The 25,221-nt window shown below is 42.2% G+C and overlaps 1 gene segment (V, D, J or C); it reads right to left on the reverse strand.

Annotated features, from left to right (window-relative positions):
* Window positions 1-9,089: 9,089 nt before the first annotated feature.
* On the reverse strand, window positions 9,090-25,142 carry LOC120049394. The segment is given in 4 exon segments: window positions 9,090-9,305; window positions 24,411-24,516; window positions 24,909-24,921; window positions 25,070-25,142. Coding segments are annotated over 4 exon segments (408 nt in total).
* Window positions 25,143-25,221: the final 79 nt, after the last annotated feature.

A 25,221-nucleotide genomic window follows, 5' to 3' on the forward strand; every position in this document is an offset into this window, starting at 1 on the left:
TTTGGACTTACCTGTTGGCGTTTGGACCTGGACATACCGAGAACCCGATTCGTGTACCGAACCCTGCTATCCTTGACCTTGCCTACGACCTGGGTGGACCATGACGGAGAAACAAACACACAGGTACTGTCCTGTTCGAAAGAACTCTCATTCTGGGGTAATTTGGTGACAGTTTCCCACTTAATTTGTGACAAACGCTCATAACCTTGAAGAGGTTTGCCACACGTGGTGGAGAATGTGGGCATATGGACTAACCATTCCGCTGGTTAGGTAAAAAGAAAAAAAAAAAAAAAGAAAAGTTCAGTTAGCACTCCAAAGGGGAGTCAGGTTTTTTTATTTTTTTTGTGGCTTTGTTTGGTTAGGACAGTTTCTCAGGAAAATGAGTATGGAGGGAGCCATACAAGCCCTGTTACAAGCGGCGGCCACCCAACAAGAGGCAACTAGAGCTCAACAAATAGCTCATCAGGATGCAATGCGAATGTACCAGGACACGTTACAGGTCCAGCACCGCACCAACCAGCTGCTCAGAGAAGAGCAAGAGAGAAACACCCGGGAGTTAAGAGAAGGCCTAAAGGGGCTAGCGGACCAAATTGGGGCTCAATTACCAGCTGCAAATACCCAGAGGCGGGCCAATCATTTTCTTCAAAAAATGACAGCACAGGATGATGTGGAAGCATATCTTACCACCTTCGAAAGGACTGCAGAGAGGGAGAAGTGGCCGAAAGAAGAATGGGCAGGGCTTCTGGCACCATACCTGGCAGGGGACGCTCAAAAAGCGTATTTCGACCTGGAGTTGACAGATGCACAGGATTACGATAAACTAAAGGGAGAGATTCTGGCAAGACTGGGAGTGACCGATACCGTGAGGGCACACCGCTTTCACCAGTGGTCCTACCGATCTGGACAACCTCCCCGAACACAGATGTTCGACTTGATTCACCTGGCACGGAAATGGTTGCGACCGGAGACCCGTTCCTCCGCCGAGATTGTCGAGACCATCGTACTCAACCAGTTTCAGCGAGGTCTACCCCAAAAAGTGCGACGATGGGTTGGCCAGAACGAGGTACTTTCCGCCGACCATCTCGTGGGCCTAGTTGAACGGTATTGTACGGCAGGAACAGCTGAGCAGGCACAGGAGGAAAGATTCCCATTCCCCAGGCCTGGGCGAACCAGCGGACAGGGTAACAACGAACAGCGTTGACAACGAACAGCCCGGTACTACTGGGGCTGGGGTCGATCTGAATCCAGAGGATGACGATCTAGAACCAGCAGACCTGGCAGGGTCCTTGACTAATTTCGGGACGGCCCAAAACCAGGATCCAACCCTGCAGCAAGCCAGAGCAGACGTGCAGGTCGTCGATGGTACTCCCATAAATGATGGGATGAGGCCTAATAGTTTTCCCCACTTCATTATGAAAAAGGGTTTGGTGTACAGAGTCTCAAAAATAGGGGTTGATGTGGTTGAACAGTTGTTGGTCCCCACCCGGTACCGGAGGACAGTACTGGATCTAGCTCATGGGCACATTCTGGGTGGACACCTTGGTATCGATAAAACCCGAGACCGGATTGTAAGGAGGTTTTACTGGCCAGGAATTCAGGCTGAAGTGGCTCGGCATTGTGGAGAGTGCCCGGAGTGCCAGTTAACAGCTCCCCGACCAGCTGTTAGAAGCCCGTTAGTGCCACTCCCCATAATCGAAACGCCATTTGAGAGGATAGCGATGGATATAGTGGGCCCACTACCCAAGTCCGCCAGAGGACACCAATACATTCTGGTCATTCTAGATTATGCCACTCGCTACCCAGAAGCCATTCCCCTTCGGACGATGACTTCCAAAAATATTGCCAAGGAATTAGTGCTCTTGTTCACCAGGGTAGGGGTTCCAAAGGAGATCCTTACTGACCAGGGGACCCCCTTTATGTCCGGCCTTATGGCGGACCTTTGTAAATTGTGGCAGGTGAAACAGTTGAGGACATCGGTTTACCATCCTCAGACGGACGGCTGGTTGAGAGATTCAACAGGACCCTGAAGTCAATGCTCAGGAAGGTAATCGATAAGGATGGGAAAAACTGGGATTGCATGTTGCCGTATCTGATGTTTGCCATTAGAGAGGTTCCTCAAGCCTCACTGGGGTTTTCTCCCTTTGAGCTGGTATATGGGAGGCACCCCCGGGGAATCTTAGACATCGCCCGGGAAACCTGGGAGCACCAATCCACCCCGTATACTAGTGTCATAGAGCACGTCACGGCAATGCAAGACAGGATAGCCACAGTCATGCCCATCGTCCGAGAGCACATGAGACAAGCACAAGAGCACCAGCGGCACACTTATAACCGGCAGGCTACCCTGAGGGAATTTCAACCGGGAGATAAGGTGTTAGTGCTGATCCCCACGGTAGAGTGCAAACTACTAGCCACATGGAAAGGACCATATGAAGTACTGGAGAGAATAGGAGAAGTGAATTATCGGATCCGACAGCCAGGTCGACGGCCACAGGAACAGATCTATCACATAAACCTGTTAAAAGCATGGAGAGAGAGAGAAACACTAATGGTCACATACCCTACACACACTCAGGGGGCAGCCGAAGTAAATATTTCACCTACTCTGTCCCCAGCACAAGTACAGGAAGTAAAGACCCTGATCCAGAAAAACAGAGATGTGTTTTCAGAGGTACCCGGCCGAACTGAGGTTACGGCTCACGATATCGTTTCCCTACCAGGGAGAAAAGTGAGCATGAGGCCATATCGGGTACCCGAAGCTCGACAGGCCGCGATTAGAGCAGAGACAGAGAAAATGTTGACAGCTGGAGTGATCGAGGAGTCACATAGTGAGTGGTCTAGCCCAATTGTGATGGTCTCCAAGCCCGATGGGTCTTTGCGGTTCTGTAACGACTTTCGGAAGGTAAATGAAATCTCCAAGTTTGATGCCTACCCCATGCCCCGAGTAGACGAACTACTGGAGAAAGTTGGTAAAGCTCGGTACATTACGACCCTGGACCTGACAAAAGGGTACTGGCAAATTCCTCTGACCCCCAGGGCCAAAGAAAAGACAGCCTTTGCAACCCCTGACGGTTTGTTTCAATACACCGTCATGCCATTCGGCTTACACGGGGCCCCAGCCACCTTTCAACGGCTCATGAACAAGCTCCTAAAACCGCACCAGGCATACGCCGCAGCTTATTTAGATGACGTGGGAATCTACAGCCCTGATTGGGAATCCCACTTACCCCGGGTACAGGCGGTGTTAGACACCCTTAGAAAGGCAGGGCTCACGGCGAACCCTGCCAAGTGTTATGTGGGGTTAGGGGAAACAGAGTATCTGGGATACACCGTGGGAAGAGGGTTAATCAAACCCCAACGTAAGAAGGTGGAGACAATTAGAGAATGGCCGAAACCAGTAAATAAGAAGCAAGTTCGAGCGTTCCTAGGGCTGACTGGTTACTACCGGAAGTTCATCCCAAGTTATGCCACAGTGGCCGCCCCACTCACCGACATGACTAGAGCCAGAGGGCCAAACATGGTCAAATGGGATGAAAGGGCCACCAAAGCATTTAGGACATTACAGGAGGCTCTCTGCTGTAATCCAGTGCTGGTGGTACCAGACTTTGAGAAAGAGTTTGTGGTTCAGACGGATGCCTCAGAGGTCGGCTTGGGAGCAGTGCTATCCCCAGAGGTAGAAGGGGTGGAACACCCCATCCTGTTTTTAAGCAGGAAGCTGGAACCACGGGAAACCAACTACGCGGTCGTTGAGAAAGAGGCGCTGGCAGTAAAGTGGGCTCTAGAAAGCCTGAAATACTACCTGCTGGGGCGCCACTTCACCCTCATCAGTGACCATGCCCCACTCACCTGGATGCATAGGGCTAAAGAGAAGAACGCTCGGGTGATGCGGTGGTTTTTGAGTCTCCAACCGTTTCACTTTGACTTGAAACACAAAGCAGGGAAGGAAATGGGAAATGTGGATGGGTTATCCCGCATGCACGCTTATTTTGCTGCGGTAGCCCGACCTAGGGGGTCGGATCTAGGGGGGGAGATGTGTGGCAAAGAAGGGGGTCGAGTGATAAATGGCAGATATGTGAGAGCAGAACTAATAAACGGGCTCTGCCCGATCACTAAAATGGCCACCCCGATCAGAACTACAGATCACAAAATGGCCGACTGCCAAAACTACAAGTCCCAGAAGCAAGGGGAACCCTTAGAAGGTGGAGCCGACACACAGATAAAGGGTCAAGAAAAACCAGGAAGAGGAAGAGAGGGGTGGAAGGATCTATGAACCGTAGAGAAAGAGACAATAGATATTGGCTGGATTTACCGTGTATGAGCTGGACTGTTTTGGACTTACCTGTTGGCGTTTGGACCTGGACATACCGAGAACCCGATTCGTGTACCGAACCCTGCTATCCTTGACCTTGCCTACGACCTGGGTGGACCATGACGGAGAAACAAACACACAGGTACTGTCCTGTTCGAAAGAACTCTCATTCTGGGGTAATTTGGTGACAGTTTCCCACTTAATTTGTGACAAACGCTCATAACCTTGAAGAGGTTTGCCACATAATGTAACTAACTAACATACACTGAGTATACCAAACATTAAGAACACCTTCCTAACATTGAGTTGCACCCCCCCCCCCCCCTCCCCTTTTGCCCTCAGAACAGCCTCACTTTGTCTGGTCATGGACTCTACAAGGTGTTGAAAGCGTTCCACAGGGATGCTGGTACATGTTGACTCCAGTGCTTCCCACAGTTGTGTCAAGTTGGCTGGATGTCCTTTGGGTGGTGGACCATTCTTGATACACACGAGAAACTGTTGAGCGTGGAAAACCCAGCAGCGTTGCAGTTCTTGACACAAAACGGTGCGCCTGGCACCTACCACCATACCCTGTTCAAAGGCATTTTTGGTCTTGCCCATTCATCCTCAATGGCACACACACACAGTCCATGTCTCAATTGTCACAAGTCTTAAAAATAATTATTTAACCTGTCTCCTTCCTTTTATATACACTGATTGAAGTGGATTTAACACGCAACATCACTAAGGGATCATAGATCTCACCTGGATTTACCCGGTCCGTCTATGTCATAGAAAGAGCAGGTGTCCTTAATGTTTTGTATACTCAGTGTGTATAATTTTGTCTGTTGCTAAATGTTCATGGAAATGAGGGTGGCAGGAATCCTAGCGGTTATGAGCATTGGGCTAGTAAATGAAATGTTGGTTTGAATCCCCGAGCTGACAAGGTAAATAAAATATTTTGATGTGCCCTTGAGCAAGGCACTTAACACTAAATGCTCCATGGTTTCCCTCAATAATGTCTGATCCCTGGCTGTGGATGGCATATGCCAAGAACACATTTCCAACTCATATAATACACACATCTACATGTGTTAAATAAGACAAATGTAAGCACCCATTTAATTATTTAATATGGTATGGTAACATACTGTATTGATATCTATGGAAAATAGGAACGCTAGTCATGTTAAACCGCCCAGTGATCATTGGTCATGTATCGCCCCCTGCAGGGAAATTAGTGTTAATGTAGTGAGTTGTGTGGACTGAGTGGACTGAATACTGGACTGCAACTGAGAGAAGAGAGAGTCCACTGTGCAGAACTGCTACTCTGTCCCTGACTGAGTTCAGCTCCCTCCCTCCTCTCCTGTGTCTCTGATCAGACACACTGGGACTCTGTAGACTACCATTACAGTACACGAAACCCAGTTTCTCCTCTACATATTAAGAATATAATGTACAATATGTGTGATGTAACTTCTAATATCTTCAAGGAGCATCAGGAAGTCTGTTTTGGAAGATTACAGATTGTAACCGTTTTGCAGGTAGATGGGTTCATGGTTCTCCATGGGATAGTCAAGAACAAATGGAAGTGACTGAATACGATCTAACAGCTTTGAGTTATCAGAAATAACTATTGTTGTTCAGCTCTACTACACAGCCAATCTAAAAGCACTCTTAGCAAACTCAGTTCTTATGTTGGGGACATTATATAAAATACAGTTATGCTATCTCAGTCAGCAATGTCCATGACTCTGTAGGGTGAGTAAAGTTCTTAAAACTTCTTTGGGATAGGGGGCAGCATTTTCACTTTTGGATGAAAAGCGTGCCCAGAGTAAACTGCCTCCTACTCAGTCCCAGATGCTAATATGTGTATATTATTAGTAGTATTGGATAGAAAACACTCTGAAGTTTCTAAAACTGTTTGAATGATGTCTGTGAGTATAACAGAACTCATATGGCAGGCAAAAACCTGAGAAAAAATCCAAACAGGAAGTGGGAAATCTGAGGTTGGTCGTTGTTCAAAGCTTGGCCTATCGAATACACAGTGTCTATGGGGTCAAATTGCACTTCCTAAGGCTTCCACTAGATGTCAACCGTCTTTAGAAACTTGTTTCAGGCTTCTACTATAAAGGAGGGGGGAATGGGAGCTCTTTGAGTCAGGGGTCTAGCAGAGTGCCACAGGCTTGTGACGCGCAGTCACGAGAGAGTTAGCTCTCGTTCCATGGCTTTTCTACAGACAATGGAATTCTCCGGTTGGAACATTATTGAACATTTATGATAAAAACATCCTAAAGATTGATTCTATACAACGTTTGATATGTTTCTACGACCAGTAATCTAACTTTTGGGAATTTTCGTCCGACCTTTCCGCTGGAAGTTGCACGCGCGTTTCGATTTGTTTACCAAACTCCCTAACAGAAGGAGATATATGGACATAAATGATGAACTTTATCGAACAAATCAAACATTTATTGTGGAACTGGGATTCCTGGGAGTGCATTCTGATGAAGATCATCAAAGGTAAGCGAATATTTATAATGCTATTTCTGACTAATGTTGACTGGCTGGTTTGGGCTCTGAGCTCCGTACTCAGATTATTGCATGGTATGCTTTTTAGGTAAAGTTTTTCTGAAATCTGACACACGGTTGCATTAAGGAGAAGTGGATCTAAAGTTCCATGCATAACACTTGTATTTTCATCAACATTTATAATGAGTATTTCTGTGAATTAACCTGTTTGGCGTGCAAGCCCGACGTCGGTACACTTATGACAACATCCAGCTCAAGTGCAGGGCGCGAAATTCAAAAGATATTTTTTTTAAATATTTAACTTTCACACATTAACAAGTCCAATACAGCATATGAAAGGTACCCATCTTGTGAATCCAGCCAACATGTCCGATTTTTAAAATGTTTTACAGGGAAGACAAAATATGTAAATCTATTAGCTAACCACGTTAGCAAAAGACACCACTTTTTTACTCCATCAGTTTTTTACTCCATCAGTAGCTATCACAAATTCGACCAAATAAAGATATAAATAGCCACTAACCAAGAAACAACTTCATCAGATGACAGTCTGATAACATATTTATTGTATAGCATATGTTTTGTTCAAAAAATTTGCATATTTCAGGTATAAATCATAGTTTACATTTCAGCTACAATCAGAAATTGCACCGAAAGCAGCCATAATATTTACAGACACCAACGTCAAATACCTAATTACTCATCATAAAACATTTCTGAAAAATACATAGTGTACAGCAATTGAAAGACAGGCATCTTGTGATTCCAGACAATATTTCCGATTTATTAAATGTTTTACAGCGAAAACAAAATGTAGCGTTATATTAGCGTAGCCACAATAGCCAGAAACACTTGGGCGCCCACGACCAGTTCACATGCACGACAGATATTAGAAATAGCATCATAAAATGTTTCTTACTTTTGGTGATCTTCCGTCAGAATGTTGGACAAGGTGTCCTTTGTCCAGAACAGTCGTTGTTTTGATCTGGAACGGCAAATATCCCTCTTCATTTAGCATGCACACTAGCCGAGTGGCACGGATCTCTCCATGTCAACAAAGTCAGAGAACGGAACACGGCAAAACTCCCGAAAAAAATTTCAATAATCTGATTAAACTATATTGAAAAAACATACATTACGATGATATGGTCACATGTATCAAATAAAATCCGAGCCGGAGATAGTTGTCGTCCATTACGGCAGCTAAAGAGAAGGCAATCCCACTGTCCAAGTCGCGCGCTTCAGAGTACCGGAAATGAGGGACACGTCATACAAAGAGCTTTAATTCCACCTCAGACCAAGATAAACACGAAATTTCTTCTCTCATCGCCTCTTGACAACCAGGGGAAGGTGTATGAAGTGTATGGAGACTCTTACGTATCATGCCCATGTATAGGCAGGAAGTTGAACAGAGCATCGATTTCAGACATTCCACTTCCTGGTCAGGAAATGTGCTGCAGAACGAGTTCTGTTTCACTCAGAGAAATAATTCAAACGGTTTTAGAAACTAGAGAGTGTTTTCTATCCAATAGTAATAATAATATGCATATTGTACGAGCAAGAATTGAGTACGAGGCCGTTTGAAATGGGCACGATTTAACTGGCTACTCAATACTGCCCCTTGCAGCCATAACAGGTGTGGCTCTCTGCAAAAATCACTGCATGTTTTGGAATTACTGAACATAACACGCCAATGTAAAATTAGATTTTTGGATATAAATATGCACTTTATCAAACAAAATATACACGTATTGTGTAACATTAAGTCCTATGAGTGTCATCTGATGAAGATCATCAAAGGTTCGTGATTAATTTTATCTCTATTTGTGCTTTTTGTGACTCCTCTCTTTGGCTGGAAAAATGGCTGGGTTTTTCTGTGACTTGGTGGTGACATAACATAATCGTTTGTGGATCTTTTGCTCTAAAGCATTTTTGAAATCAGAAACTGTGGTTGGATTAACGAGAATTGTATCTTTAAAATGGTGGCTGATACTTGTATGTTTGAGAAATTTAATTTATGAGATTTCTGTTGATTTGTATTTGAAGCCCTGCAATTTCATTGGCTGTTGGCGAGGGGTTCCGCTAGCGGAAGCGGTTCCCAGACAGGTTAACCAGTTCCCAGACAGGTTAAATATATTGTCAGCTGCCTTAAGATGCCCTCATAGACAAACGTACCAGTGAGTCTGTGACTTCACAGTTAAGAATGGCCATCCTGCTAACTGATATAAGTGTGCAGTTTGACTGAGGGATGTTTTTGTACGGCTCTGTATCACTGTGTGAACACATCTTTACTATTGATGTAGTTGTAACTCTGACAGTAGTAATCTCCTGCATCTTCAACCTGGACTCCACTGATGGTCAGAGTGAAGTCACTATGAGAGCCACTGCCACTGAATCTAGATGGAGTCCCAGACTGAAGTGTTGTAGCCCAGTATATCAGGAGTTTAGGAGCTCCCCCAGGTTTCTGGTGGTACCAGGCTAGGAAGTTATAATTAAACAGAGATTATTTGATTATGTTTTCAATACCTTATACTGCACAATTCATGATTTTCTTTAGTTTGAGATTAAGAATCAGTGGTAGAGACTTTGTAAGTGCATGAAGAGGTCAACTGTACAAAAGTCAGATGTCTGTGTGTTGAAACTATACTTTCAGTTCCTATTGATTCTATGTTCCAGTCTTACTTCTGCTGGCACATGATAGCAATTGTAACGTTTGTTGTTTGAAGGAGACCAAGGCGCAGCGTAATTTGTGATCATCACATTTATTTAAATGAGAACCAGCAACAAATTAACAAAGTGAAACCAAAACGAACGTACTGTTCCGTAGGCTACAAGAGCTGTACAAAAACAAGATCCCACAACATAGGTGGGGAAAATGACCTCCAGCAGGCCACAAATGTGCATGTGTCTGCTCAAACGGTCAGAAACAGACTCCATGAGGGTGGTATGAGGGCCCGACGTCCACAGGTGGGGGTTGTGCTTACAGCCCAACACCGTGCAGGACGTTTGGCATTTGCCAGAGAACACCAAGATTGGCAAATTCGCCACTGGCGCCCTGTGCCCTTCACAGATGAAAGCAGGTTCACACTGAGCACATGAGCACATGTGACAGACGTGACAGATTCTGGAGACGCCGTGGAGAACGTTCTGCTGCCTGCAACATCCTCCAGCATGACCGGTTTGGCGGTGGGTCAGTCATGGTGTGGGGTGGCATTTCTTTGTGGGGCCGCACAGCCCTCCATGTGCTCGCCAGAGGTAGCCTGACTGCCATTAGGTACCGAGATGAGATCCTCAGACCCCTTGTGAGACCATATGCTGACACATGCACATTTGTGGCCTGCTGGAGGTCATTTTGCAGGGCTCTGGCAGTGCTCCTCCTTGCACAAAGGAGGAGGTAGCGGTCCTGCTGCTGGGTTGTTGCCCTCCTACGGCCTCCTCCTCGTCTCCTGATGTACTGGCCTGTCTCCTGGTAGCGCCTCCATGCTCTGGACACTACGCTGACAGACACAGCAAACCTTCTTGCCACAGCTCGCATTGATGTGCCATCCTGGATGAGCTGCACTACCTGAGCCACTTGTGTGGGTTGTAGACTCCGTCTCATGCTACCACTAGAGTGAAAGCACCGCCAGCATTCAAAAGTGGCCAAAACATCAGCCAGGAAGCATAGGAACTGAGAAGTGGTCTGTGGTCACCACCTGCAGAACCACTCCTTTATTGGGGGTGTCTTGCTAATTGCCTATAATTTCCACCTTTTGTCTATTCCATTTGCACAACAGCATGTGAAATTTATTGTCAATCAGTGTTGCTTCCTAAGTGGACAGTTTGATTTCACAGAAGTGTGATTGACTTGGAGTTACATTGTGTTGTTTAAGTGTTCCCTTTATTTTTTGGAGCAGTGTATTTTTAGAGATTTTTGTGGACAGAATGGTAGATGTTTAGAGCTCAGAGTGAGAGAATTGTTCACATACCACCATGTTCATTTGACAATAAAACCATAAGCATTCTAACATGTGATTAAGAAGTATCAGGTATGAAGGTACGACCCAGATGCAGACAACGCCGAATTAACAATGGTTTAATAATCCAACAGGGGCAGGCAATAGACAGGTCAGGGCAGTTAGGGGTCAGTAAACCAGAGGTGGGGCAACGGTACCAGATGGCAGACAGGCTCAGTGTCAGGGTAGGCAGAGGTCAATAATCCAGAGGTTGGGCCAAGGTACAGGTCGGCAGGCAGGCTCAGGGTCAGGGTAGGCAGAGGTCAATAATCCGGAGGTGGGGCAAAGGTACAGGTCGACAGGCAGGCTCAGGGTCAGGGTAGGCAGAGGTCAATAATCCGGAGGTGGGGCAAAGGTACAGGTCGACAGGCAGGCTCAGGGTAGGCAGAGGTCAAAATTCCAGAGGTGGGGCAAAGGTACAGGTCGGCAGGCAGGGTCAGGGTAAGCAGAGGTCAATAATCCGGAGGTGGGGCAAAGGTACGGGTCGGCAGGCAGGCTCAGGGTCAGGGGCAGGCAGAGTGGTCAGGCAGGCGGGCTCAGAGTCAGGACAGGCAAGGGTAAAAACCAGGAGGGCGAGAAAAAGAGAGACTGGGAAAAGCAGGAGCTGAGAGACAAAAACGCTGTTTGACTTGACAAACAAGACGAACTGGCAACAGACAAACAGAGAACACAGGTATAAATACACAGGGGATAATGGTGAAGATGGGCAACCCCTGGTGGGGGGTGGAGACAATCACAAAGACAGGTGAAACAGATCAGTGTGTGACAAAAAGAGCACATTTTGATATCAGTTTTGAATGTCAGCTCATTGTTCTGTTGAGATGAAGCTACCCCTATTCCTATAATAAAACCAACACTGTGTATTGCATTCATAGTAGATGTTAACACTGGCAGTTTGAAGGTAAACCTCATCTATAGTTTTAAATACTATTTTGAGGTCATTTTGGGATTGTATCTCAGAGTAGCTTTGACATAAATGAAGATGGAGATTTCATGTTTTATTTAAAATTGTGAATATTAAATGATACTGTATGCAGACTGTATCAAAGTGATTTTTAGTCTAGGACACGGCTTCATCTGTGTCCATGAAACCCGCTCCTAGTGGTTTGTTGCACTTCATGTGCTAAACTGTAGAGCATGAATGTAACATACATTTATCTGGTGGATTGTTTGGTCTAACAACTAATCCAGAGTTTTTTTTCGTTTTCCTTTATCTTTATAGATTGTTTTTCATTATTCTCAGTTGTTCTCTGTACTGTAGCAAATTGTATATTCAGTATGTATTGTTGATCTGAAATGGTTTTGTTCACTGATAACACAGTGTCTCTTCTCTTCCCTCCTCTCCTAATGTTATAGAGTAGTAGTAGTAGTAACTGACACACTCCTCTTCTAATGTTATAGAGTAGTAGTAGTAGTAGTAACTGACCCTCTCCTCTCCTAATGGTATAGAGTAGTAGTAGTAACTGACCATCTCCTCTCCTAATGTTATAGAGTAGTAGTAATAGTAACTGACCATCTCCTCTCCTAATGTTATAGAGTAGTAGTAGTAACTGACACACTCCTCTCATAATGTTATAGAGTAGTAGTAGTAACTGACCATCTCCTCTCCTAATGTTATACAGTAGTAGTAGTAACTGACCCTCTCCTCTCCTAATGTTATAGAGTAGTAGTAGTAGTAGTAACTGACCCTCTCCTCTCCTAATGTTATAGAGTAGTAGTAGTAGTAACTGACCCTCTCCTCTCCTAATGTTATAGAGTAGTAGTAGTAGTAACTGACCCTCTCCTCTCCTAATGTTATAGAGTAGTAGTAGTAGTAGTAACTGACCCTCTCCTCTCCTAATGTTATGTAGTAGTAGTAGTAACTGACCCTCTCCTCTCCTAATGTTATAGAGTAGTAGCAGTAACTGACCCTCTCCTCTCCTAATGTTATAGAGTAGTAGTAGTAACTGACCCTCTCCTCTCCCAATGTTATAGAGTAGTAGTAGTAGTAACTGACCCTCTCCTCTCTTAATGTTAGAGAGTAGTAGTAGTAGTAGTAACTGACCCTCTCCTCTCCTAATGTTATATAGTAGTAGTAGTAGTAACTGACCCTCTCCTCTCCTAATGTTATAGAGTAGTAGTAGTAGTAACTAACCCTCTCCTCTCCTAATGTTATAGAGTAGTAGTAGTAGTAGTAGTAACTGACTCTCTCCTCTCCTAATGTTATAGAGTAGTAGTAGTAGTAACTGACACACTCCTCTCCTAATGTTGTAGAGTAGTAGTAGTAGTAGTAACTAACCCTCTCCTCTCCTAATGTTATAGAGTAGTAGTAGTAGTAACTGACCCTCTCCTCTCCTAATGTTATAGAGTAGTAGTAGTAACTGACCCTCTCCTCTCCTAATGTTATTGAGTAGTAGTAGTAGTAACTGACCCTCTCCTCTCCTAATGTTATAAAGTAGTAGTAGTAACTGACCATCTCCTCTCCTAATGTTATAGAGTAGTAGTAGTAGTAACTGACCCTCTCCTCTCTTAATGTTAGAGAGTAGTAGTAGTAGTAGTAACTGACCATCTCCTCTCGTAATGTTATATAGTTGTAGTAGTAGTAACTGACACACTCCTCTCCTAATGTTATAGAGTAGTAGTAGTAGTAACTGACCCTCTCCTCTCCTAATGTTATAGAGTAGTAGTAGTAGTAACTGACCCTCTCCTAATGTTATAGAGTAGTAGTAGTAGTAACTGACCCTCTCCTCTCCTAATGTTATATAGTAGTAGTAGTAGTAACTGACCCTCTCCTCTCATAATGTTATAGAGTAGTAGTAGTAACTGACCATCTCCTCTCCTAATGTTATAGAGTAGTGGTAGTAGTAACTGACCCTCTCCTCTCCTAATGTTATAGAGTAGTAGTAGTAGTAACTGACCCTCTCCTCTCGTAATGTTATAGAGTAGTAGTAGTAGTAACTGACACACTCCTCTCCTAATGTTATAGAGTAGTAGTAGTAGTAACTGACAATCTCCTCTCGTAATGTTATATAGTAGTAGTAGTAGTAACTGACACACTCCTCTCATAATGTTATAGAGTAGTAGTAGTAACTGACCCTCTCCTCTCTTAATGTTATAGAGTAGTAGTAGTAACTGACCCTCTCCTCTCTTAATGTTAGAGAGTAGTAGTAGTAGTAGTAACTGACCCTCTCCTCTCCTAATGTTACAGAGTAGTAGTAGTAGTAACTGACACACTCCTCTCCTAATGTTATAGAGTAGTAGTAGTAGTAACTGACCCTCTCCTCTCCTAATGTTATATAGTAGTAGTAGTAGTAGTAACTGACCCTCTCCTCTCCTAATGTTATAGAGTAGTAGTAGTAGTAGTAGTAACTGAACCTCTCCTCTCCTAATGTTATAGAGTAGTAGTAGTAGTAACTGACACACTCCTCTCCTAATGTTATAGAGTAGTAGTAGTAGTAACTGACCCTCTCCTCTCCTAATGTTATTGAGTAGTAGTAGTAGTAACTGACCCTCTCCTCTCCTAATGTTATAGAGTAGTAGTAGTAGTAGTAACTGACCATCTCCTCTCCTAATGTTATAGAGTAGTAGTAGTAGTAACTGACCCTCTCCTCTCTTAATGTTAGAGAGTAGTAGTAGTAACTGACACTCTCCTCTTCTAATGTTATAGAGTAGTAGTAGAAATAACTGACACACTCCTCTCATAATGTTATAGAGTAGTAGTAGTAACTGACCCTCTCCTCTCTTAATGTTATAGAGTAGTAGTAGTAGTAGTAACTGACCCTCTCCTCTCCTAATGTTATAGAGTAGTAGTAGTAGTAGTAGTAGTAGTAGTAGTAGTAGTAGTAGTAGTAGTAACTGACCCTCTCCTCTCGTAATGTTATATAGTAGTAGTAGTAGTAACTGACCCTCTCCTCTCCTAATGTTATAGAGTAGTAGTAACTGACACACTCCTCTCCTAATGTTATAGAGTAGTAGTAGTAGTAACTGACCCTCTCCTCTCCTAATGTTATAGAGTAGTAGTAGTAGTAACTGACCCTCTCCTCTCCTAATGTTATAGAGTAGTAGTAGTAGTAACTGACCCTCTCCTCTCCTAATGTTATATAGTAGTAGTAGTAGTAACTGACCCTCTCCTCTCATAATGTTATAGAGTAGTAGTAGTAACTGACCATCTCCTCTCCTAATGTTATACAGTAGTAGTAGTAACTGACCCTCTCCTCTCCTAATGTTATAGAGTAGTAGTAGTAGTAACTGACCCTCTCCCCTCCTAATGTTATAGAGTAGTAGTAGTAGTAACTGACACACTCCTCTCCTAATGTTATAGAGTAGTAGTAGTAGTAACTGACCCTCTCCCCTCCTAATGTTATAGAGTAGTAGTAGTAGTAACTGACACACTCCTCTCCTAATGTTATAGAGTAGTAGTAGTAGTAACTGACCCTCTCCTCTCGTAATGTTATAGAGTAGTAGTAGTAGTAACTGACCCTCTCCTCTCGTAATGTTATAGAGTAGTAGTAGTAGTAACTGACACACTCCTCTCCTAATGTTATATAGTAGTAGTAGTAGTAACTGACCATCTCCTCTCGTAATGTTATATAGTAGTAGTAGTAGTAACTGACCCTCTCCTCTCCTAATGTTATATAGTAGTAGTAGTAGTAACTGACCCTCTCCTCTCCTAATGTTACATAGTAGTAGTAGTAGTAACTGACACACTCCTCTCCTAATGTTATAGAGTAGTAGTAGTAGTAGTAGTAACTGACCCTCTCCTCTCATAATGTTATAGAGTAGTAGTAGTAGTAACTGACCCTCTCCTCTCTTAATGTTAGAGAGTAGTAGTAGTAGTAGTAACTGACCCTCTCCTCTCCTAATGTTATATAGTAGTAGTAGTAGTAACTGACCCTCTCCTCTCCTAATGTTACAGAGTAGTAGTAGTAGTAACTGACCCTCTCCTCTCCTAATGTTAGAGAGTAGTAGTAGTAGTAACTGACACTCTCCTCTTCTAATGTTATAGAGTAGTAGTAGTAGAAATAACTGACACACTCCTCTCCTAATGTTATATAGTAGTAGTAGTAGTAACTGACCCTCTCCTCTCCTAATGTTATAGAGTAGTAGTAGTAGTAACTGACACACTCCTCTCCTAATGTTGTAGAGTAGTAGTAGTAGTAACTGACACACTCCTCTCCTAATGTTATATAGTAGTAGTAGTAGTAGTAACTGACCCTCTCCTAATGTTATAGAGTAGTAGTAGTAGTAACTGACCCTCTCCTAATGTTATAGAGTAGTAGTAGTAGTAACTGACCCTCTCCTAATGTTATAGAGTAGTAGTAGTAGTAACTGACCCTCTCCTCTCCTAATGTTATAGAGTAGTAGTAGTAACTGACCCTCTCCTCTCCTAATGTTATAGAGTAGTAGTAGTAGTAACTGACCCTCTCCTCTCCTAATGTTATAGAGTAGTAGTAGTAGTAGTAACTGATCCTCTCCTAATGTTATATAGTAGTAGTAGTAACTGACCCTCTCCTCTCCTAATGTTATAGAGTAGTAGTAGTAGTAACTGACCCTCTCCTCTCCTAATGTTATAGAGTAGTAGTAGTAGTAACTGACCCTCTCCTAATGTTATAGAGTAGTAGTAGTAGTAACTGACACACTCCTCTCCTAATGTTATAGAGTAGTAGTAGTAGTAACTGACCCTCTCCTCTCCTAATGTTATAGAGTAGTAGTAGTAACTGACCCTCTCCTCTCCTAATGTTATTGAGTAGTAGTAGTAGTAACTGACCCTCTCCTCTCCTAATGTTATAGAGTAGTAGTAGTAGTAGTAACTGACCCTCTCCTAATGTTATAGAGTAGTAGTAGTAGTAACTGACCCTCTCCTCTCCTAATGTTATAGAGTAGTAGTAGTAACTGAACCTCTCCTCTCCTAATGTTATTGAGTAGTAGTAGTAGTAACTGACCCTCTCCTCTCCTAATGTTATAGAGTAGTAGTAGTAGTAGTAACTGATCCTCTCCTAATGTTATATAGTAGTAGTAGTAACTGACCCTCTCCTCTCCTAATGTTATAGAGTAGTAGTAGTAGTAACTGACCCTCTCCTCTCCTAATGTTATAGAGTAGTAGTAGTAGTAACTGACCCTCTCCTCTCCTAATGTTATAGAGTAGTAGTAGTAGTAACTGACCCTCTCCTCTCCTAATGTTACAGAGTAGTAGTAGTAGTAACTGACCCTCTCCTCTCCTAATGTTATAGAGTAGTAGTAGTAGTAACTGACCCTCTCCTCTCCTAATGTTATAGAGTAGTAATAGTAGTAACTGACCCTCTCCTCTCCTAATGTTATAGAGTAGTAGTAGTAGTAACTGACCCTCTCCTCTCCTAATGTTATAGAGTAGTAGTAGTAGTAACTGACCCTCTCCTCTCCTAATGTTACAGAGTAGTAGTAGTAGTAACTGACCCTCTCCTCTCCTAATGTTATAGAGTACTAATAGTAACTGACCCTCTCCTCTCCTAATGTTATATAGTAGTAGTAGTAGTAACTGACCCTCTCCTAATGTTATAGAGTAGTAGTAGTAGTAACTGACCCTCTCCTCTCCTAATGTTATAGAGTAGTAGTAGTAGTAACTGACCCTCTCCTCTCCTAATGTTATAGAGTAGTAGTAGTAGTAGTAGTAACTGACCCTCTCCTCTCCTAATGTTATAGAGTAGTAATAGTAACTGACCCTCTCCTCTCCTAATGTTATATAGTAGTAGTAGTAGTAACTGACCCTCTCCTCTCCTAATGTTATAGAGTAGTAATAGTAACTGACCCTCTCCTCTCCTAATGTTATATAGTAGTAGTAGTAGTAACTGACCCTCTCCTAATGTTATAGAGTAGTAGTAACTGACCCTCTCCTCTCCTAATGTTATATAGTAGTAGTAGTAGTAACTGACCCTCTCCTCTCCTAATGTTATAGAGTAGTAGTAGTAGTAACTGACCCTCTCCTCTCCTAATGTTATAGAGTAGTAGTAGTAGTAACTGACCCTCTCCTCTCCTAATGTTATATAGTAGTAGTAGTAGTAACTGACCCTCTCCTCTCCTAATGTTATAGAGTAGTAGTAGTAGTAACTGACCCTCTCCTCTCCTAATGTTATAGAGTAGTAGTAGTAGTAACTGACCCTCTCCTTTCCTAATGTTATAGAGTAGTAGTAGTAGTAACTGACCCTCTCCTCTCCTAATGTTATATAGTAGTAGTAGTAGTAACTGACCATCTCCTCTCCTAATGTTATAGAGTAGTAGTAGTAGTAACTGACCCTCTCCTCTCTTAATGTTAGAGAGTAGTAGTAGTAACTGACACTCTCCTCTTCTAATGTTATAGAGTAGTAGTAGAAATAACTGACACACTCCTCTCATAATGTTATAGAGTAGTAGTAGTAACTGACCCTCTCCTCTCTTAATGTTATAGAGTAGTAGTAGTAGTAGTAACTGACCCTCTCCTCTCCTAATGTTATAGAGTAGTAGTAGTAGTAGTAGTAGTAGTAGTAGTAGTAACTGACCCTCTCCTCTCATAATGTTATAGAGTAGTAGTAGTAACTGACCCTCTCCTCTCATAATGTTATAGAGTAGTAGTAGTAACTGACCATCTCCTCTCGTAATGTTATATAGTAGTAGTAGTAGTAACTGACCCTCTCCTCTCCTAATGTTATAGAGTAGTAGTAACTGACACACTCCTCTCCTAATGTTATAGAGTAGTAGTAGTAGTAACTGACCCTCTCCTCTCCTAATGTTATAGAGTAGTAGTAGTAGTAACTGACCCTCTCCTCTCCTAATGTTATAGAGTAGTAGTAGTAGTAACTGACCCTCTCCTCTCCTAATGTTATATAGTAGTAGTAGTAGTAGTAACTGACCCTCTCCTCTCATAATGTTATAGAGTAGTAGTAGTAACTGACCATCTCCTCTCCTAATGTTATACAGTAGTAGTAGTAACTGACCCTCTCCTCTCCTAATGTTATAGAGTAGTAGTAGTAGTAACTGACCCTCTCCCCTCCTAATGTTATAGAGTAGTAGTAGTAGTAACTGACACACTCCTCTCCTAATGTTATAGAGTAGTAGTAGTAGTAACTGACCCTCTCCCCTCCTAATGTTATAGAGTAGTAGTAGTAGTAACTGACACACTCCTCTCCTAATGTTATAGAGTAGTAGTAGTAGTAACTGACCCTCTCCTCTCGTAATGTTATAGAGTAGTAGTAGTAGTAACTGACCCTCTCCTCTCGTAATGTTATAGAGTAGTAGTAGTAGTAACTGACACACTCCTCTCCTACTGTTATATAGTAGTAGTAGTAGTAACTGACCATCTCCTCTCGTAATGTTATATAGTAGTAGTAGTAGTAACTGACCCTCTCCTCTCCTAATGTTATATAGTAGTAGTAGTAGTAACTGACCCTCTCCTCTCCTAATGTTACATAGTAGTAGTAGTAGTAACTGACACACTCCTCTCCTAATGTTATAGAGTAGTAGTAGTAGTAGTAGTAACTGACCCTCTCCTCTCATAATGTTATAGAGTAGTAGTAGTAGTAACTGACCCTCTCCTCTCTTAATGTTAGAGAGTAGTAGTAGTAGTAGTAACTGACCCTCTCCTCTCCTAATGTTATATAGTAGTAGTAGTAGTAACTGACCCTCTCCTCTCCTAATGTTACAGAGTAGTAGTAGTAGTAACTGACCCTCTCCTCTCCTAATGTTAGAGAGTAGTAGTAGTAGTAACTGACACTCTCCTCTTCTAATGTTATAGAGTAGTAGTAGTAGAAATAACTGACACACTCCTCTCCTAATGTTATATAGTGGTAGTAGTAGTAACTGACCCTCTCCTCTCCTAATGTTATAGAGTAGTAGTAGTAGTAACTGACACACTCCTCTCCTAATGTTGTAGAGTAGTAGTAGTAGTAACTGACACACTCCTCTCCTAATGTTATATAGTAGTAGTAGTAGTAGTAACTGACCCTCTCCTAATGTTATAGAGTAGTAGTAGTAGTAACTGACCCTCTCCTAATGTTATAGAGTAGTAGTAGTAGTAACTGACCCTCTCCTCTCCTAATGTTATAGAGTAGTAGTAGTAACTGACCCTCTCCTCTCCTAATGTTATTGAGTAGTAGTAGTAGTAGTAACTGACCCTCTCCTCTCCTAATGTTATAGAGTAGTAGTAGTAGTAGTAACTGACCCTCTCCTAATGTTATAGAGTAGTAGTAGTAGTAACTGACCCTCTCCTCTCCTAATGTTATAGAGTAGTAGTAGTAACTGAACCTCTCCTCTCCTAATGTTATTGAGTAGTAGTAGTAGTAACTGACCCTCTCCTCTCCTAATGTTATAGAGTAGTAGTAGTAGTAGTAACTGATCCTCTCCTAATGTTATATAGTAGTAGTAGTAACTGACCCTCTCCTCTCCTAATGTTATAGAGTAGTAGTAGTAGTAACTGACCCTCTCCTCTCCTAATGTTATAGAGTAGTAGTAGTAGTAACTGACCCTCTCCTAATGTTATAGAGTAGTAGTAGTAGTAACTGACCCTCTCCTAATGTTATAGAGTAGTAGTAGTAACTGACCCTCTCCTCTCCTAATGTTATAGAGTAGTAGTAGTAACTGACCCTCTCCTCTCCTAATGTTATTGAGTAGTAGTAGTAGTAACTGACCCTCTCCTCTCCTAATGTTATAGAGTAGTAGTAGTAGTAGTAACTGACCCTCTCCTAATGTTATAGAGTAGTAGTAGTAGTAACTGACCCTCTCCTCTCCTAATGTTATAGAGTAGTAGTAGTAACTGAACCTCTCCTCTCCTAATGTTATTGAGTAGTAGTAGTAGTAGTAACTGACCCTCTCCTCTCCTAATGTTATAGAGTAGTAGTAGTAGTAGTAACTGATCCTCTCCTAATGTTATATAGTAGTAGTAGTAACTGACCCTCTCCTCTCCTAATGTTATAGAGTAGTAGTAGTAGTAACTGACCCTCTCCTCTCCTAATGTTATAGAGTAGTAGTAGTAGTAACTGACCCTCTCCTCTCCTAATGTTATAGAGTAGTAGTAGTAGTAACTGACCCTCTCCTCTCCTAATGTTACAGAGTAGTAGTAGTAGTAACTGACCCTCTCCTCTCCTAATGTTATAGAGTAGTAGTAGTAGTAACTGACCCTCTCCTCTCCTAATGTTATAGAGTAGTAATAGTAGTAACTGACCCTCTCCTCTCCTAATGTTATAGAGTAGTAGTAGTAGTAACTGACCCTCTCCTCTCCTAATGTTATAGAGTAGTAGTAGTAGTAACTGACCCTCCCCTCTCCTAATGTTACAGAGTAGTAGTAGTAGTAACTGACCCTCTCCTCTCCTAATGTTATAGAGTACTAATAGTAACTGACCCTCTCCTCTCCTAATGTTATATAGTAGTAGTAGTAGTAACTGACCCTCTCCTAATGTTATAGAGTAGTAGTAGTAGTAACTGACCCTCTCCTCTCCTAATGTTATAGAGTAGTAGTAGTAGTAACTGACCCTCTCCTCTCCTAATGTTATAGAGTAGTAGTAGTAGTAGTAGTAACTGACCCTCTCCTCTCCTAATGTTATAGAGTAGTAATAGTAACTGACCCTCTCCTCTCCTAATGTTATATAGTAGTAGTAGTAGTAACTGACCCTCTCCTCTCCTAATGTTATAGAGTAGTAATAGTAACTGACCCTCTCCTCTCCTAATGTTATATAGTAGTAGTAGTAGTAACTGACCCTCTCCTAATGTTATAGAGTAGTAGTAACTGACCCTCTCCTCTCCTAATGTTATAGAGTAGTAGTAGTAGTAACTGACCCTCTCCTCTCTTAATGTTATAGAGTAGTAGTAGTAGTAGTAACTGACCCTCTCCTCTCCTAATGTTATATAGTAGTAGTAGTAGTAACTGACCCTCTCCTCTCCTAATGTTATAGAGTAGTAGTAGTAGTAACTGACCCTCTCCTCTCCTAATGTTATAGAGTAGTAGTAGTAGTAACTGACCCTCTCCTCTCCTAATGTTATAGAGTAGTAGTAGTAGTAACTGACCCTCTCCTTTCCTAATGTTATAGAGTAGTAGTAGTAGTAACTGACCCTCTCCTCTCCTAATGTTATATAGTAGTAGTAGTAGTAACTGACCCTCTCCTCTCCTAATGTTATAGAGTAGTAGTAGTAGTAACTGACCCTCTCCTCTCCTAATGTTATAGAGTAGTAGTAGTAGTAACTGACCCTCTCCTCTCCTAATGTTATAGAGTAGTAGTAGTAGTAACTGACCCTCTCCTCTCATAATGTTATAGAGTAGTAGTAGTAGTAACTGACCCTCTCCTCTCCTAATGTTATATAGTAGTAGTAGTAGTAACTGACCCTCTCCTCTCCTAATGTTATAGAGTAGTAGTAGTAACTGACACACTCCTCTCCTAATGTTATAGAGTAGTAGTAGTAGTAACTGACCCTCTCCTCTCCTAATGTTATAGAGTAGTAGTAGTAGTAACTGACACACTCCTCTCCTAATGTTATAGAGTAGTAGTAGTAACTGACACACTCCTCTCCTAATGTTATATAGTAGTAGTAGTAGTAACTGACCCTCTCCTCTCCTAATGTTATATAGTAGTAGTAGTAGTAACTGACCCTCTCCTCTCCTAATGTTATAGAGTAGTAGTAGTAGTAGTAGTAACTGACCCTCTCCTCTCCTAATGTTATAGAGTAGTAGTAGTAACTGACACACTCCTCTCCTAATGTTATATAATAGTAGTAGTAGTAGTAACTGACCCTCTCCTCTCCTAATGTTATAGAGTAGTAGTAGTAGTAGTAGTAACTGACCCTCTCCTCTCCTAATGTTATAGAGTAGTAGTAGTAACTGACACACTCCTCTCCTAATGTTATATAGTAGTAGTAGTAGTAACTGACCCTCTCCTCTCCTAATGTTATAGAGTAGTAGTAGTAGTAGTAGTAACTGACCCTCTCCTCTCCTAATGTTATAGAGTAGTAGTAGTAACTGACACACTCCTCTCCTAATGTTATATAGTAGTAGTAGTAGTAACTGACACACTCCTCTCCTAATGTTATATAGTAGTAGTAGTAGTAACTGACCCTCTCCTCTCCTAATGTTATATAGTAGTAGTAGTAGTAACTGACCCTCTCCTCTCCTAATGTTATATAGTAGTAGTAGTAGTAACTGACCCTCTCCTCTCCTAATGTTATAGAGTAGTAGTAGTAGTAACTGACCCTCTCCTCTCCTAATGTTATAGAGTAGTAGTAGTAGTAACTGACACACTCCTCTCCTAATGTTATAGAGTAGTAGTAGTAGTAACTGACACACTCCTCTCCTAATGTTATGTAGTAGTAGTAGTAACTGACCCTCTCCTCTCCTAATGTTATAGAGTAGTAGTAGTAGTAACTGACCCTCTCCTCTCCTAATGTTATATAGTAGTAGTAGTAGTAGTAGTAGTAACTGACCCTCTCCTCTCCTAATGTTATATAGTAGTAGTAGTAGTAGTAACTGACCCTCTCCTCTCCTAATGTTATATAGTAGTAGTAGTAGTAACTGACCCTCTCCTAATGTTATAGAGTAGTAGTAGTAGTAACTGACCCTCTCCTCTCCTAATGTTATAGAGTAGTAGTAGTAGTAACTGACCCTCTCCTCTCCTAATGTTATATAGTAGTAGTAGTAGTAACTGACCCTCTCCTCTCCTAATGTTATAGAGTAGTAGTAACTGACCCTCTCCTCTCCTAATGTTATAGAGTAGTAGTAGTAGTAGTAGTAACTGACCCTCTCCTCTCCTAATGTTATAGAGTAGTAGTAGTAGTAACTGACCCTCTCCTCTCCTAATGTTATAGAGTAGTAGTAGTAGTAACTGACCCTCTCCTCTCCTAATGTTATAGAGTAGTAGTAGTAGTAACTGACCCTCTCCTCTCCTAATGTTATAGAGTAGTAGTAGTAGTAACTGACACACTCCTCTCCTAATGTTATATAGTAGTAGTAGTAGTAACTGACCCTCTCCTCTCCTAATGTTATATAGTAGTAGTAGTAGTAACTGACCCTCTCCTCTCCTAATGTTATAGAGTAGTAGTAGTAGTAACTGACCCTCTCCTCTCCTAATGTTATAGAGTAGTAGTAGTAGTAACTGACCCTCTCCTCTCCTAATGTTATAGAGTAGTAGTAGTAGTAACTGACCCTCTCCTCTCCTAATGTTATAGAGTAGTAGTAGTAGTAACTGACCCTCTCCTCTCCTAATGTTATAGAGTAGTAGTAGTAGTAACTGACCCTCTCCTCTCCTAATGTTATAGAGTAGTAGTAGTAGTAACTGACCCTCTCCTCTCCTAATGTTATATAGTAGTAGTAGTAGTAACTGACCCTCTCCTCTCCTAATGTTATGTAGTAGTAGTAGTAACTGACCCTCTCCTCTCCTAATGTTATAGAGTAGTAGTAGTAGTAACTGACCCTCTCCTCTCCTAATGTTATAGAGTAGTAGTAGTAGTAACTGACCCTCTCCTCTCCTAATGTTATACAGTAGTAGTAGTAGTAACTGTAGTAGAGTGAAGTCAGTCCCAGATCCACTGCCACTGAATCTAGATGGAGTCCCAGACTGAAGTGTTGTAGCACGGTAAATAAGGAGTTTAGGAGCTCCACCAGGTTTCTGTTGGTACCAGGCTAAAATGTCATTGTTGTAAACATTACTGCTGGTTTTACAGTTCAGAGAGACTGTCTGTTCTGGGACAACAGCTTTCACTGCCGGAGTCTTTGTCACAACGTACTTGTAAGGCCTGGGTGTCGGAGTGCGAAGTCAAGCGCAGGAAACAGCAGGTGCAATAACAAATGTTCTTTAATGAACACGGAGAAACTAGGCCACCCTACTAACACACTGGGTGTACTCCTCAAACAACCCCAGACACGGGGGAAACGAACACAGTCCAGTAAACACGTTGAACGAAACAAACACCACTCTTACTAACAAACAATCCCGCATAAAGAAACGTGCGGGCCGGCTGACTAATAAGCCCAACTAATTACACCCTAATACAAAACAGGTGAACCCAATAAACACATAGGGAGGGGGAGAAAAGGATCAGTGGCAGCTAATAGGCCGGTGACGACGACCGCCGAGCGCCACCCGAACGGGAAGGAGAGCCTGCCTCGGTCGAAGTCGTGACAGTACTGTCCTCTGGATTCTGAAAAATATAGTAAAAACATTTATAGGAATGAAATGTTACATATAGTAATGAATAGTTCTGAATATAAATATTAACGTTGATATACTGTTCATGTATACTCTGTAGATTTAATTCATTTTCAACAATAAATTCTGAAAATGTTAACCTTCTATGCAGAAAGCAAGTGTCCAGATGAAGATGGTGACTAAAGTCATGGTTGTTGTGGGTTCTGTTGTCATGAAGGACAGCTCTCAGTCATGAAGTGTTAAACTCACAGGGATATAAATGCTCTTAGAGCAGCGGAGCAGATGAATTATG

The sequence above is a fragment of the Salvelinus namaycush genome, chromosome 6, assembly GCF_016432855.1.
Source record: "Salvelinus namaycush isolate Seneca chromosome 6, SaNama_1.0, whole genome shotgun sequence".
NCBI lineage: Eukaryota > Metazoa > Chordata > Actinopteri > Salmoniformes > Salmonidae > Salvelinus > Salvelinus namaycush.